The sequence below is a fragment of the Poecile atricapillus genome, chromosome 2, assembly GCF_030490865.1.
Source record: "Poecile atricapillus isolate bPoeAtr1 chromosome 2, bPoeAtr1.hap1, whole genome shotgun sequence".
Lineage (NCBI taxonomy): Eukaryota > Metazoa > Chordata > Aves > Passeriformes > Paridae > Poecile > Poecile atricapillus.
The window spans coordinates 147,133,319-147,149,669 of NC_081250.1; the positions used below are offsets into that span (position 1 = coordinate 147,133,319).

The 16,351-nt window shown below is 35.7% G+C and overlaps 1 protein-coding gene across 2 annotated transcripts in view; it reads left to right on the forward strand.

Moving 5' to 3' along the window:
- KHDRBS3 (KH RNA binding domain containing, signal transduction associated 3) overlaps positions 1 to 15,539 on the forward strand; it is a 90,288-nt gene extending 74,749 nt beyond the window's left edge. Inside the window, exons 8-11 of one of the 2 annotated variants that reach the window (XR_009277006.1) lie at positions 7,754 to 7,812; positions 11,140 to 11,289; positions 12,668 to 12,724; positions 14,805 to 15,539. Coding sequence is in view for 1 of the 2 variants with exons in the window: in XM_058833414.1 (XP_058689397.1) it covers positions 7,754 to 7,812; positions 11,140 to 11,231 (151 nt within the window). In the remaining variant the exon portion in view is untranslated. Of the gene's footprint in view, positions 1 to 7,753; positions 7,813 to 11,139; positions 11,748 to 12,667; positions 12,725 to 14,804 lie in introns of those variants that run through there. The other variant, XM_058833414.1, reaches the window with a different exon arrangement.
- Positions 15,540 to 16,351: the final 812 nt, after the last annotated feature.

Here is a 16,351-nt window from a genome sequence, read left to right on the forward strand (position 1 = left end):
GAAAACAGCTAGAGAAAACTAATATGCAGGTGTTCCAGTAGTACAAAAAGTATTAACATCAAATTACAAGTATTGAGAAATCAAGAAAAGTCATTAGTTCATAAAAATTGTATTAATTTTGCATGATTGGTTTAATTTTACTTAGGTGATTTTACAGCATCTTAATTTGGGTGGTTAAATTCCACAATACAATTAAAGAGGATTAGTAGTTGGTAGGATTTTAATTTTTTTTTTCCTTGATTGATTACACAAGTGAAAACATGAGGAAGGGAGAGGTCCAAGTGGATCTTCCAAGTCCAATGTAGGAAAAAAAATTCAGTAATGGGGAATATTTTTTAAACATGAAGTGCTGTATTGTACCTGTTAGTGTGACTTGTGGAATCAGTCACAATTTAAAAAATCTTAATTATATGATGGCTTCAAATTAATTACAGTTTGTTTTAAAAATAAGGTTCTGTATGCTTGAAGGATGGAGGTAACAAAGAGAAAGGGAGAATATCCATTTGCCAGGCAGCAGCAGGATGCTATAGAAATGGTGCTGGGTATATGGGCTTTGGAGACAGAACACAGATAATCAATCTTGCAAATTAAAGTTATTCATCTAGAAAGGACTTCTCAAACATCTCACTTTATAATTAACTTTCCAACAGTTTGATTAAGAGATACAAAGAAAAGGGAAAGAGACTACACATTCTCTCCAGACTAGAGAAAGGACATCTTAAATTTACATTTTCAGACTAGAGAATGACACATAGAAATATATATTTATATAGAGAGAGGGAGAGAGAGAGAGGAAAGGTGTTTTGTTTCCTCGTGTGTGGGGTGAAGAAGGAACTTCACTGGAAATGCACAGTTGGAAGCCAGTGCCTATTAGCTGACTGAGAAATTGGGCTGCATCAGCTCAGAACATATTTTTGTCATAGAATGTGTTTTGTAGATGAAGATTTGACACTGTTTTGCTGGGTGACAGTCAACATGCTTTGGCTGCTTACTAGCAGTAATTGCAGTTGCAGTTTTCTCAGTACCCTGTTGCATTCAGTTTGCTTTTCAAGGAAGGAAAAATATTGCTTCTTTCTGTTGGTAAGGAAATACCTACTTAATTGGACAACTTAAAAATTGGGAGATGGTTGCAGGAAAACTTTATAATGGTCTTAATTGTTTGTCCTTGTATTTGATTTCAGTAGAAATATCGAGGGCTGTAAATCATGCTCTTAAGCACAATTTTGATATAGTTCAGGTATAGATGGTGGAAAATAATGTATTAGTAACCATCATAACCACATTTATCTTGGTGGAATTGTGTCATGAGTGCTGTATGTAAAGCACCTGGAACATGTGTGTGGATAGAAGTAGTGGGGCTCACATGAGGCCAGGAAATGAGTCTTTGCATTTAAATGGATTGAATTGTCCTTAGGAGGAAGAGTCCTAACTTACTGTACTTGGAGAGGCAAGGTTTGGACCCTGCTGGTGTAAAGGATGTTAGGGAAGTACTGGAAAGATCTTGAAAATGGTAAAGCTTATGATTATGCAGCCCTAGAAACAATTAAACCTAATCTTTCTTTGATCTAATGTATTCCTTGATGGCACTTTCACTATTTTTAAGTTATATAAAACCAGGATGGAATACCTTTTCTCTCAAATGTTCTTCAATTTCAACTGGTAAGGCCCCAAATTTTTAAAAATGTGTTGAAAGTTTGTTCCTTCAGTAAATTAGCAAGATAAGACAGTATGATGTATATTTTCTGGAGCAGTATTTGTGATGATAGAATGGTGACAAACCACCTGTGCACTTTTTGAGGACAGTGTGTTAGAGGCAGTGTTGTCTTTTACTCCATTCTGTGAAAAGTGACATAATTTTGGATCTCTGACAACAACATATGCAGAACTTGGCAGATAACCAAGAATTAGCTGGAATAATATCCCAGATTTTTCCACTAGTTCAGTGAATAGTCTAAGGATATTTTGACTGCTATCTCTCAGAATTATCAGTGTTCTCTACTGCTTCCACAGCCCAGAGTAATCTTGTCTGTTTGGAGAGAGAGGGAAGAAAACATCTTTTTCTGATGTTAATGTTGTTTCATGTCTTTTTTCTCCATTTAGCAGCTGGAATATGATTAGTACACACCTGGATAGTTAAAGACTTCAAGTTTAGCTTCCTCTGGTAGCGGTTCACAATCTGCTTTGCAAAGCAGATAGGCAAGGTGTGCGGTGTCTGGGGCTTGGTTCTAATTCACCAGCCAAATCAAAATGCTGAATTTATGCAACCTGAGTTTGTAGCTTTTCTGCTGGTAATTAATGTAGTGAGTTTTTTACATTCATATGATTAGCATTTCTCGTGTTCAGGGATGTATTGTTGCTGTGTCCTATTCATAGTTTCAAGGTAAAGCTGTAGCTCCTGCTGCTGCTGTTCCTGAGAAACCTTATTTGCCCCATGTGCTTCAGTTGCCCCTTTTAATTGCCATTTTCCTTTCCTCTTTTGAGAGATAGCTCATGAGAATGTAGTGGGGAAAGACTAATTGAGTTGAGCCAGCAATAACTGGACATTTCAGATGGTAAAACTGCTCTAGGCAACCGTGTAGAGTTCTGCTAGAAGTATCTAGATAGGTCTGTGCTTGGTAGAAAGTACCAGAATGCACATGCCTCTGAGGATGTTTCACTATTCAGAAGTGAAATTTCTCATTTCTGCCATAAAAAGTAATTTCTAAATAGTGATAGCTAAGGGGATCCTTGAGAGGGCACTCTGGTCACCTTTTAGGATTACTGGTAATAAATCTGCTGTTTGTATGATCCATTTGAGAGTATAATAGGCTATAATTCAAGAAATATTGTGCAGTTTTTCTGTATTTTATAAAATGCTCACATAGGGGTCTCAGCTGTTGTCTGAGTTCATTATCTGTTTGACAGACATAAACTGAGCTGCAGGGATAAAAGTATGTACTAAAGAAATCTCTACTAAGTAGCAGCAGAACTGGGTATTAACTAAAAATTTATCTGCAAGGTGCAAGAAAATATGTGTGTCCCTAGACTTGGGATTTCTGCTGTCCTGCTGTAAGCTGGGTTCCAGAATAGGGGGTTCTGTTGATCCACAAAAGCAGCTACTCAGTGTTCGAGACATTATGGAGTTATGAGAAGCTTCACTGCAGTGATTGTTGTCTTGGTCATTCTTCCTGTTTGCTGTTGACAGATGCTTTTTGTTATCAGAAGTAGCTGAGCATGAAGATCTGACAGGAATGATGGAAAGAGGCTTATGCTTATGGAAGAGTTCTCTTCAGATGTGATCATATCAGTCAGGGTCTATCATTATAGAACTGTGGCTACAGAGATCCTCATTTGCTTTTTCTCTTTAGTTGTTCTGTTCAGCTCTGGGTGGAAGCACAAACAAAGGGTGGTGTTTGTTGGAGCTTCCCTTGGCACGAAAGGAAACCTTGGTGTTTGCAAGGGTTTTATTGTCACTTTCTGAAACTGCCCTGGTTTCTGCCTAAAGGGATCAGAACTACTTGTGATACTTGTGTGAAAAAGAAAAAGCCAAGATTTTGGTCAGTTTGTCCCTAATAAGCATTACTGGAAGCTGAACTGTTGGCCAAGGCTGTTTTTCATAAGAAGCCAAAGTAAGTTTCAGATCATTCAGTGCTTATACCAGGCTTGTCAGTGCTTAAGTCTGGGATTTTCCAGTAAACTAGAAGCTTTCAGTCAGAGACCTTTTAATCTTCCCTTTTGCAAACAGGCTCCCTGCCACACTGCTTCTGTTTCAAACACAGAAATGTCATAATGGCCATTCTAAAAGATGCCTGTATCAAATATATAGAGCTGTGGCAATCACATGAATGAAGTACAATATATTTTTACTACCTTTGTGCATTTTTGGAAGTACACTTGGACTGTGTGTGGTTGATCTGCCTGTTTTAGGATTGTCCCAAGAATAGCCTAGTGACCTCTTCTGATATGGAATCACAGGATCATTAAGGCTGGAAAAGACCTCCCAAGACAAGTCCAGTCTTTGACCAAACACCACCAAATCAGTTAAACCACAACCCTCAGTGCCACTTGCAGACATTTCTATAACGCTTCTAGGGATGGTGGTTCTACCAGTGAGAGTTGGGTTGAAACTACTCTTCTGTTGATTCCTGTCCTATGTGAATATTCCAGTATCTCTAGGTAGAATAACCGAATAGTTAATAAAGTATAAAAGGTTAAGTTCCTTAAGGCTTCTTCACCATCATGTCAGGAACAGTTACTCCTATTTGGTTTTTATAAACATAAAACATTTGTTCTATTATGGTTCATCAAGATATTTTCAGAAACAAATCAGCTTAGTAGAAAAGCCTGAGAAATTGAGGTCATTTTTCATAGGGCCTTTGAAGGCTTATGTTGAATACCTCTAAATTAAAGTATTTTAAGATACTTCTGTAGTGATTCTAGAGAAATTGCAGGAAGCTTCCCAGTCCTCTAGTTTACTAAATAAAGCCTTAGAGAAGCATTTCTGCTTCATCAGTGCTGCTGTGCTAAAATCTGAGCTTGCTCCTGTCTGAATCTTTTTCTCTTAACACAAAAAATAGGTTCTTCCCCTGGCCTTACACTATTCAAGCCTCATTTCACACTTCCTCTGAACACTGTAGGATTACTGCCCAGCCCTCAGAAATTAAAAACAACATACTTAAATTTATTGTTGTTTTTTAATCCTTCCATAGCATTAAGTGTTTTTAAGTTTTTATGCTGACATGGAAAATCGAAGCAATTTTTCTTTCCCATCTCTGTCTTCTCTCTTGTCAACCCACAGCCATTATGCTGGAATGGGAATACAAAAGAAGTTAAAAAGAGGGGATATAAGCAAAAGGTGTACAAAAGATCTGAATCACAGCTGATAGTCCAGTGTTAATTGCTCTAGGAACATGCTTGACAAGTCAGCCGGCTATAGCGTGTAATCCAATTATTTATCTAAAAAAGCAGATGCATAGGGAATGAGGAAAAATAAAGTGTTTTCATGAAGACAATTCATATTGCAAAACAAAAGAACTCCAAGCAGAGTCCACATCTAATCTTGTTGGGTTAAAAAGGGAATAATCTATGTCATGTTTTCTCCTTTTTTTGTGAAAGGAGGGAGTCACATGAAATAAAGAAGAAAATTAACTGTTAGAGGATTTTTTTTTTCCTTTCTATGAGACAAAATGGAAGGAAGAGGAGCAACATGAGCTTACCTGGTTAGTGGAAGGTGTTGCTGCCCATGGAATTAGGTGATGTTTATGGTCCCTTCCAACCCAAGCCTTTCTGTGATTCTATAAAAAGGCCTTTCCTTGCAGAATAAGTCCATTAAGGGAAATAAAAAGTTTAATAGTCTTTAGTCATACTGATACGATGTCAGAGAATTTGTATATAAAAGAGTCTAAATGTAAAGGATGATTTTAAAGCAAAAATATATATTATGTCTTTCTTCATGGGAAGAATTATTCAATATAGGTACTTAAGTCTTTGCAGCGGAAATTACCTCAACTGTCTCAGTTAATGAGTTAAAATCTACAATTTAGAAGTTTAGTATTGCTGTAGGGTGCTTTGAATAAGTTTGCTTTTTGCAGGTAGTTGCTTTGAAACAAAATTCTGTAAACTGTGGGTTCATCTACAGTGCTAGAATTTTTTGTAATTCTAAAACTCAAACCCATTAGCAGTGGTCTTGGTTGTGAACACCACAGAATAGTCACACTAACAAATTAAACAAAAAATTATCTTTTAAGTGTTTGGGGGTTTTTTCACCCAGACCTCCTCACACAACCATCTGTACCTTTTCTTTGGGTCTTGAGGCTTTCTCATTAGAAGCTTTGGATTTGTTTAACACAGAGTTGTCTGGAGAATGTTGGCATTATTCATAGAATATGAATGAAGAAGAGCAGGGAGTACTGAATTGCACTGGGCAAGTTTATGTCTCATTGTACCTTGTACTTTCCAGACAGGTTATTAGTTTTGAAGGATTTCTCTGTTAATAAAGATGAATTGTGATGTACTTTCAGTATAAGTGAAAGGTTCCTTCCTTTCTGATATTTGTTTTGCAGTTTGTGTGCTGTAAAATGAGTAATTTCTTTGTTTAATAGTTGTATTAGTTCTATGAAATGAGACCCCACAAAGTCATTCTGACAGAATTGACAGATACAGAGATGGAGCTCAGCTGCTTTAGACTTCCAAACTCAATCACAGTCCCAAAATAAATAAGTTCTCTGTGGAAGGGTAGTGAATGTCAGTTTTCAGTTCATTGTCAGAATAAAGACTTTTATTACTGGCTGCTGCAGGGAAAAAAATAACTTCTTATTCAAACTTTGCCCTTATTCTGGGGTCCTCATCACCTGAGAAACAATTGAGAAAAGGTTTTGTAGAGATAATTCTTTCTGAGTCTTCCAAGTACAGTTGGTTAATTTTTTTTTTTTTAGTAAGCGTTATACCAGCAATAAAATATACTCATCCAGCATTTTTAGGTAAGCACATGCCAAAACTGATTTTTTTTCTGGCCTGGTTATTTTGAGGGGTTTAAAACTTTTAGTTTAAAAAAACAAACAAACAAACTAAATCAGAACTCAAGCGCAGCAAACTCTTTTGTCGGTTCAGAAGTAATTGTGATGTGTTGTTTGTTTTATATAAATACTTTACCTGCTAATTCATGTTAAGGCTATAAATTATTTATTTTCACTCTGGTGTTTATTTTGTTAGCAATCAATCTAATGTTAGGAACATTTTGTCAATATCAGTAATTACTTGCTAGTGATCATATATTAGTGATTTCCTTCTCACTCAGGAGGTGATTCTATGAGAAGGTCTTTCCTTGCAGAATAAATCCATAAAGGGAAATAAAAAGTTTGAGTCTGCTGATCTGGTAGCATCATTTCATAGAGTGTTTTCCAAGTACTGTCAGCCCTGAGGCTGGCTGTGGTTAGTAAGAAAAGGAAAATAAATATTTAGGCACTTGCTTTTCACATCCTACAAACTGTGTAAAAGACTAGACGTACCTTGACTTGAATGAAATACGAAAGCATAATAGAGTGATGTGTAATAAGGGTTGTTCTTCTGTTTCCATTCAGGGGTCTTAATACAAATATAAAAATCATTGTGAAATGGAGGACTGTTTCAGGCCATGAATATGGAATTCATCCACTCTTGAATCCTACAACTACAGATTTCAGCTTTTAACATAGTTCTTATTTAATTTCTTCCTTTTAAAGTAATAGTCCTGATATTTGTGTTCTTCTGTCTTCTTTTGAAGACACTGAAACTTTGTACACACACAGCAGCTGTATAACCCTCCAATCAACAAATAGTTTGCTCTTTATTGCATTCTTATCAGTGAGGTTGAAGATACAAAGGTGAAATACTAGGTAGCTGTAGGTAATGAAAAGGAATTTATAAAACTAATTGGTTCAGTACCTACATCTCCCATTTTTTTATTAAAAACCATATTATTTGGTGTGTTGGCCAGGAAACTCAAATTGGCAACTCTAAACCTTCCCAGTTATAATTTTAAATGAAAAATTCCCATATCCACATTTGCAATGTGGATGAGTAGCCAAGCGATGTGGGGGAAAATCCTAAATGAAATTAAATATAGTTTCTAATTAACAAACAAGCTGGTCCTCCGTTATCACTGTCACATGGATACTTACCTTTCTTAGGGCATGTCCTATATCCTTCAAGCTTTCTTTTCAGAGGTAGAATGTGTAATAAGTATTTATTCTCATGTTTTCTTTCTTCTTCTCTCCGTGCCCCTCCTGCCCTGCAGTGGAGCAGATTACTACGACTATGGCCACGGACTGAGTGAAGACACCTACGACTCCTACGGTGAGTGGCTTTGTGAGCTCAGTCACTGCAGCAGCAGACTCTTGAAAGAAAAAACAAAAACTTAATGAAAGGATAATTTCTGTGAGGCAAGGCTTAGTCCTGCAGCAGGTAGTGGCTTCTCAGGGATTCCTGAGCTGTCACAGAGCTCCTCGCGTGCTTATTGAGAAAAATGCCCTCTGTGGTCTGTTGGCTGACGCAGTCATGGGAAACTAAAACCAAAGAAGTAGAGAAAACGAAACTTAAATCATGATGCATGCAGCCTTTTCATATCACATTCAATGAGATTTATGAAAAAAAATGGGGATGGAGGACCTATTTCCAGGAACTTCTGACTGCCAAAAGCAAATGCTTCTGGTTTGGCACAGCTTGCATTGAGACTTGGTAGAAGGTGGGTATCTGCTGAAGCTTGCAGCTGAATTAGGGCCTAATTGAGTGTGTTTTAGCCTTGTATGGTCCTTTTGTTTTAGTTCATTTCCATGCATCAGTCTTGGGAAGTCAAGCAGGGAGTCATTATATAAAGGTTAGGGAAGTACTTTAGGTAGCTAACAGACATGAGGGCAGCGGGTTACTCTGTATAGAGACAAAACAATGAGTAATGAAGCAAAAAACATATGCCAGTTGTAAAAATCACTTTTTTCTTTTTTAAAATATAGAAGTGTGGTGGTGACAGGTTTAATTAAAGAAGTCTGTTATGGGTTAGAAGCATAAAGCATTTTAAAAGGCACCTTTCCTTAAGGGATAAATGTTAAGTCTCTTTCCAGAGATCAGAGAAATATAATCTAGGTCTCTCAAATCACAAACATTTGAGGGTTGTTAGTAACCTGTGTAAAAGTTGTGATTCTGACTAATGAATCCTTCAATGACCACTTGAAATTTTCTGAGGTCTATTTCTTTAACTCCATATGGAAGTGTTTCCTGCTTGAAACTAAAATGACCTTAAATAAGTTGTGATAAATGCACCTAATGCAGTCGTTTGCCCAGTGTATCTGCCTAAACTCATTATTTTGCTAAAGGAGAAAGACAGTTCATCAAAAGAAGAGGTCACTTGAAATTCCTCTGTCCCTCAGCACTTTCAGTTGGTGTTGATAGATATATAACTTAAATCGTTATTTCAGCATTAAAATAAACTGTTTTCCATTATATACCTGATATTTCTAAGACTATTTCATTAATGCAAAATTGATGGGGGAAAAAATGTATGAAACTGCTTAATGTAGATAGACTGATGGGGGAGAGCTATTGATTGCAGTATTTAAGGTTGAAAATATGGATTTTTCATTGCTTTTGCATTTAAAATTGGTTTTCTATTTATCAAAACACAGCCACTTAGAATATTAAGTGATGTATTTATTCAAGTTGAGAGAAAGACTATAAATACCTTGAAGAATGATTATGGGTTGCAGCCACTGTAGTTTTTGCACATATAAATAGTTCTACACTTAATTTCTTAAGTATATCCCTTAAAAGCAGAGTTAGAGATTAATAACCATCTTCACTATATGTAAAGAACATTAGATGCCTCAAAATAAGTAACACTGCCCAGTGAGCAGGTAGTTGTCTAGTGCTGCTGGGAGGAAATTCAGATTTGCAGGATGTATCTGAGCTTTTCCTCTGAGAAATTCATGTGACAACCCAGAGGATGTAAGAAGAATTTCAGTATTTTTAGGATTTGGAGCCCTGAACATTACCAAAATGAAAACTGAGGAACTTTAAGGTAACTCTTTGCACTCCTGATTTGATCAACTGCTTGAAAAAGAGCAAATATTCCCCTTAAACTGTAACTACTACTGTACAGTAGTTACTGTTACTACTGTAACTGTAACTACTACTTCTCTTTTCCTTTAAACAGTTCTTGCAGGAGTGTTTAAAATATTTTTAATTCCTACCCCTCAGTCAGCTGCCCATAGATTTAGGTCTTTTTTTTAATGTAAGTCTTGCTTTCTGTGTGATGAAGAAGCACAAGAAGTTGTTACCAGATGCCCGTGGAAATCACCTGAGGTGAAGGTTTAATTCTTTCAACCTTACGCTGAATTTGAACTTGTTCCTTTTACCTCCTAGGCAAATGTCCTGACCACCTGGGTATGATTTATAGCCTGCACCCTGCAGGCAGCCACCTACCACCTACGTTATTAAAAAGCAGTTAGGATGAGGCTTCTGCAAAGGGATTGTGAAACTGAGTCCTTGACATATGGGATCCTTGGCATCTAATTTCAGATATCTTATGTCAGGGCAAGCTACCTCAGCATTCAAAGTGCAGGGGTTCTTTGAGTTCTTTTTTTTTTTTAATGGACTAGAAAGACAAACTGATGTCTACGTTTTATTCTATCGTATATTTGGATTCTGCCTTTAATTTCTGGATTGCATTGGGTCACTGGAGCACCTGTCTGTTTAGGGCAGGGCAGTTCTGCAAAAATAAGTATGGAAGCATATAGACTGTTTTAAGGTGTGTTTACTTTTGGGGATTTTTTTTTTTTGGTGCTGCTTTTTTATGTTTGCTCTGGCAGATGTGACACAGTACTGTCATTTGTTTACATCATTAAGCTGTACCTAAGTACTTCTTCCTTATACTCTGCATTTAGTCCTACACTTTCCCTTTTTCAACTGCCTGGCATAGAAGGTCTGACTCTCATTTAAGATAATTTTTTCTACTTTTTAAAAATACTTATTTCCATTAAAAGGTGGTAGGATTATGAATCATCAAATATAGCACAAGCTTTTTTACAAGCTTATTTTATAGCCAGAATTCAAACAACCAATGTTCCTTGTGCTTTTAATATATTTTTTTTAATAATGTGCCCTCCTATTTCTTGCATTTCAGAGGAGGTGTATGTTTACATATTATTATTTACATGTTTTCTTTAGAATGTTAAAAGCCTCAGGTGTTTGTAGTGATACTTAAGGCTTGGTTTGCATGTTTGAATTAGGCCTAAATTGGCACTGATGCAGAGAAACTTATTTCTGAGGGCAGCTTGTTTCCTTATACATATTTCATACCTTCCATTCATTTCATCCCATTGCAATTATTGGTGTGCCTGCTATGGGAGCTGACATTTCTGTGCATTTGCAACAAGCAGGTCCAGCTGAATTTCCACAGCCGTAAATATTTTTGCCATTAGCCTGTCACGTTCCCTGCTCCTGTGTGCTGAGAAATCACTGTGGAATAGCTCAGATAGATGTGCTGTTCCCAGATTTTTTGTTTCAAGTGTTAGACTCGTACACCTTGGTTTCTGTTAACAGGATGTGGCTGTTTGGTTCACAGATGAGAAAAATTACATTCAGCATCTGAGAGTGTTAGAGGGGCTCTGACCATATTTTCTTTCCTTGTAGGGCAAGAAGAATGGACCAACTCACGACACAAGACACCTTCTGCAAGGACAACAAAAGGAGTCTACAGAGACCAGCCATATGCCAGATACTGATTGTACTGTCTGATGTTGTGAAATATCCAATCTCCACCAGTCCTGTATACTGTTCAAAGTAATTTTTTCTATGAACAATCCCTTTTTATTAACTCAAAGTGCATAAAAAATCTGAATGGATGGACTGAACTTAAAACATTTTGTTGAAAGAACAACCTGGACAGAAAGATATGTAAAACAAGGAACTTTGTTATTTCCAAACTGTGTTTGAAAAAATAGGTGATCAAAAAAATAACCTTTGATTAACTAGTGTTAAACAAAAAATAGGTTTACTAAATACGTTAGTCCATTCTTTTTAACATAAGCGTAACCTTTTATTTTAAAGGTTTTCAACAATTTAGTTTTTAGTTTTATTTTCAGCCATTTGCTAGATTTTCTCTTTGCAAACATGCGTAAAAAGGGAAGCAAACTACAAATGCGAATAATGTGGTTTTTGTAACTCAAGTCTTGAAATGTTCTGTAGTGTTAAGCAAAGTTTTACCCTTGCTTGATACTAAATAAACTTTTGAAAGAAAATCAGTGTGTGTGAGATTAATTTTATGCTTTATCTTATAATAAAACTTCATAAATAGTAGTAAACAGGGAGCAATGTTTAACAATGATCAGCATAAAAGGCTCATATTAAACATTGTGCAACTTCTTTTAAAACAAAATGGTTTAAACCTAAATGTATCTCTCTATATACTCACAGTAGATATAAATGCTGTTTAAAATATCCAGATGGTATGGATCTGCTTGAGTGCCACATTAAATCAAAATACTTTTGTTAAAAAATGGTTTAAAATAGCTAATGAATTTTCTGGAAAAAGATGTGACTAGTTTTCACCTTGTTGAGCATTTTTTCACTAGTGCAACTTTGGAATTTTTATGAGAATTTTGGTACGTTAATGACCACCTCGCTCCGTGCCGGAAGCAATAAACACAAAGCTTTTAAAGAATTTCTGACTTGACTAATTGAGGTCGCTTTCGTCAGAGGCAGAGGATGTGTAACCCTTAAAACGGTCTTCATTTGCAAAGGTAAATAAATCAAATAAGATTTTAATCTCACTTAAGTTATCTCAATATAACCAATAAAAACAGGGAGGCTACAACTTAGAAAGTTTCATTTTAGAATGTAGGAAAGACTTGTAAGGACACCTAAATTCTCATTTTAAAACGTTTAATTTGTATTAGTCATCTAAAAAGCCTTAGCTTAGCTAGTTAAATTTGGACAAACTATTCCCTATTAAACTACTGTAAAACCTCATAACCAATAGTTTGTAATATATTATTTTTCCATAAATTCTACTAGCTTAAACATTGCAAATGTTATCTAAAGCCTTTTTTTAAGCATTGTTTCTATTAATTATAGTTTGATTTACGTTGTTTTCTTTAGATTTTATTTGAAATTCTTTGAGATTTAGTAAAAACATCTTTTCTTTTCTCTCTCTCGTCAGGAAACTCACCTCCTTGGACAGCCAAGAGAACAAAAACCCTGATCTTCTGATACTTTGGTAGGTATCTTTACTCATCTGTGAAATTATTAGATAGATAGTGGAACTTTTGATTGAGTCCTTAGTTTTGCACAAAGCTTTAAGTTAGGTGTTACTGTCTGTGTCAATTCTGGTAGGGAAAGTAGTAGTTTTAAACTTTCATTAATCAGGACCTTGAGCTGTCTCAGTGTGTGGAAACTCCCCTGGCAGTTTATTGAAGGTGTGCATAGCTTTGGCAATATCTCAAACAAGTAAGTGTTTGATTGGACAGAGGAAGCTGAAGAAACTGAATGTAATTTGATGCTTTTAGTTTTCAAACAGGAATTTAAAACTCATGTTGTGAGTTGTTTGCCGATGTGTCAACAAACACATCTAAAATATGAAAAATACATTCTGTAAACTGATTTTCAAATTCAAGCATTTCTGCACAAGTAGCAGACTGATATTTGGCATTAATTGAAGGAGAACAAATCCATTAAGAAACATTAGCTAAAGAAAAGCTGGCTCTACTGTTTCTGGTCAATTCAATATATAAAGTAAGACATAATTGAACTGATTTTATGCTCAGATGGTGTATATTTTAAATAAAACAGATTTTTTTTCTACTTGGAATAGTAATTCTTCCTGCTAACCTCATGATCTCAGTGCTTTTAGTTGACAAGGCTCAGATAAATAGAGCTCTATACTGTAAAATATTGCATAAGTTGCACTGCCTCTGTGTACTGCAGTAAATTTAAGAGGCTGTCACAGGCTAAAGGAACCTTTTGTACATAGAAAATGGCTTTAGAACTGTTTTGAGTGTTTTAAGGGCTTAAATCAAAGGACTCTAAGAGTAGGAGAACTTGAAGATTTCTCCCCTTTGGGGCTCAGAGGGCAAAGATTTAATAACAACTGCTAGAATTGCTGTGCCAAAACTGAATATATAAGTATCTTTTAAAAATATTTATAACAATTGGCACAATCTCTCCTTCTGGTCACATCTTAAATCACATAATATGATGAATTACCTAGGAAGTGTTCATCTGCAAACATCATGTATTATATTAAACAGACAGAATGAAACTTCAGGGGTTGAAACTAAAATACCTAGTGGCAAGGGTGGCTAGTAGATAAATAATTGAATCAGAAGTGGATTCAGTGTTCTGTATTGTTTATCCAACTCTCTTTTATTTAATGCCATATTTTCTTATTGCCTCCAGTATGGAGGATGAGCATGTGATCAGCATGTGTGATTTGTGCCACTTCTCTGCTACTGTGCCCTGAAGTCCTAGAGAAGCTTAAATTGTTTAAGGTTCCCTTTGGGGCAAAAAAATGTGTCTCCCTGATAATAGAGGCTGCCTCTAAGTGCACCAGAGAATGATTACCATATGAATTAAGTCTTCCTTCTTCCAATGCTCCATCTTATTTCTCCTAAGAAAATGTATTTCCATGCCTCTTAAAAAAAAAAATATATCAATTCTTATGTCCTGTGTGTGCACAGTAAATTACATCAGTTCAAACAAATCGTGTTGGATATTCTTCAAAACTATATTTTTGCAGTGCAAAACTTATCTTGGCATTTTGTCAAATTATATGCACTACCATTGTTCTACTATTACATTTCTCTTGTGGGTTTTTTTTTGTTTGTTTGTTTTTGGGGTTTTTTTGGGTTGGTTTTTTTATTGACCAATCTCTTAAATCCATTTGATTTTGAGCAGTGGGAAAAATAAGCTAGAAAGGTCCCTACATGAAAGGAAACCAATGTAGAAGGCAGCCTTTCTTTCATTGTAACAGACTCAGAAGTGTTTTCATTCTAGTAGAGTTTTGCACTCTGACACAGGACTGTTACTGGTGAAAAAAGTAATGTTAGTGGTCATAATTAGTCATATTAATTATTTATCTTTATTGACAATTTTTATAAAATTTCCACTGGATTTCAATGATAGCAGTTTCTGCAGTGCTTGCCTAGATCTCCATACATTTATTATGTGCATAATTGTCTGATTCCTCTACTTGCAATCTGCCAGGTTTCAGAGAATTCATGCTCTCTAGTCTCAAGATATTAAATAATATCTTAAATATTATTTAAATCTTAAATAAAGTGTATTTTGCTCTTTTCCAGGAGCTTCTGCCATGTTAATTACGGACTGCTTAGAGCACTGTACTTACCCATGTGCTCAGACACTGACGAGACCGAGTCTGAAAATCCTGCTCAGCATTTCCTGTATGAAAGCCTTAAAGTGTATAACAGCATACACTTTTTAAACAATTGTATATTGAAACTCTTAACTGTATAGTGATGCAACAATGTTTTATTTGGAGCTCAATAAAGAATTTCCATCTAAGTTCCTGTTACAAAGCAATAACGCAACCTCCTGTTCTTTAGTGACTCTTTTTAGCCTTATGCAGCAAGTGTAAGAGAGTGTGTGAGGTCTCATGACTTAAATGCTTTTGGAAATAGCTTGTCTAATGTATGAATGACATGGATAAGTTAAAATGAAGATTGGTGTTTTCTGCTGAAGCTTTTCTTAATAGCTAATTGTAAACAAGTCTGCTCCAGACAAGACTCTTGGGTAGAAATAATGCTCCAACTTCCATTTCCTTCTAAAACTTGTATAACAAGATGTTTAATCCCTGTCAGTAATACTATGCTGCTTATTCTCTTTCACTTGGTGTTTGATGCATAGAAATGTTTTCTCTAATTCACAGTCACAGGTTTTCTAGTAGTAGAGTCTTGGATAAGGCTTTTACACCTTGATAAATCTTGTATCCAACGGTCATGTTTCCTCAGTGCTTTCTGTTTTATATTAATTGTGATTGTGATAATTTGTAACAGAAATAAAGTTCTGATAATTTATTTACTTGTGTTCTTTTTTGTAAATGCAAGCAGAGGATGTGTGCCCCATTCGTCAATTATGGTTCCATCAGATGCATTTTTCTTTGCTGAATCTCAATTTATTGCCAACAAAAGCGTAATTTGGTTCTGTGTTGTTGCTGTTTTGAACATAAACAATACCAGTTGACAGTTTCACAACAAAATGCTGCCTTTTCAACAGTTTTTCATAACTTCTAATTCCATATACTGACTACTAAAAAATAGCTTTGAAGTTGTGGGGATGTGAGTAAAAATAAGATTTCCTATTAACTGTGGCACAAATCAAATTATCTTGAGTAAGGCAATTTTTAATAGACTTAGAAAACTGACCATTAAAAAATCTGTATTTTTAACCTCTGAATATTTAAGGTGATTTTGTCAGTTAATCTCACCATCTGGAGAGGTTTTCCCTGCCTTCATCTCTCACTATGCTAAAACTGCATTTCTAAACAGTTTTCTACAGGCAGCAATAGTAATTATTTAAATAAGTGAAAGCAAACTAAAAAACAAAATTCTTTGAATAAGCTCAAGAGATGTATAATAATGATTCCTTCAGACTGACAGGCAGGAGCCTCTGGTGTGGAACAGCACCTGACATTTTAAATGCAGGCCAAGTATAAAAGCTGTATATAGATACTGTGTGGGGAATTTAGATAAGCAGAATGCAATTTCACTTTCTGTAATTTGGACATCAGGACTTCCAGCACAAGCTCATTTGAGGAGTGCTATGAACTACTCAAGGAGTGAAGTGTCACCTTCCACTCTGGAATCATGAACAACAGGGCTGCTTAATG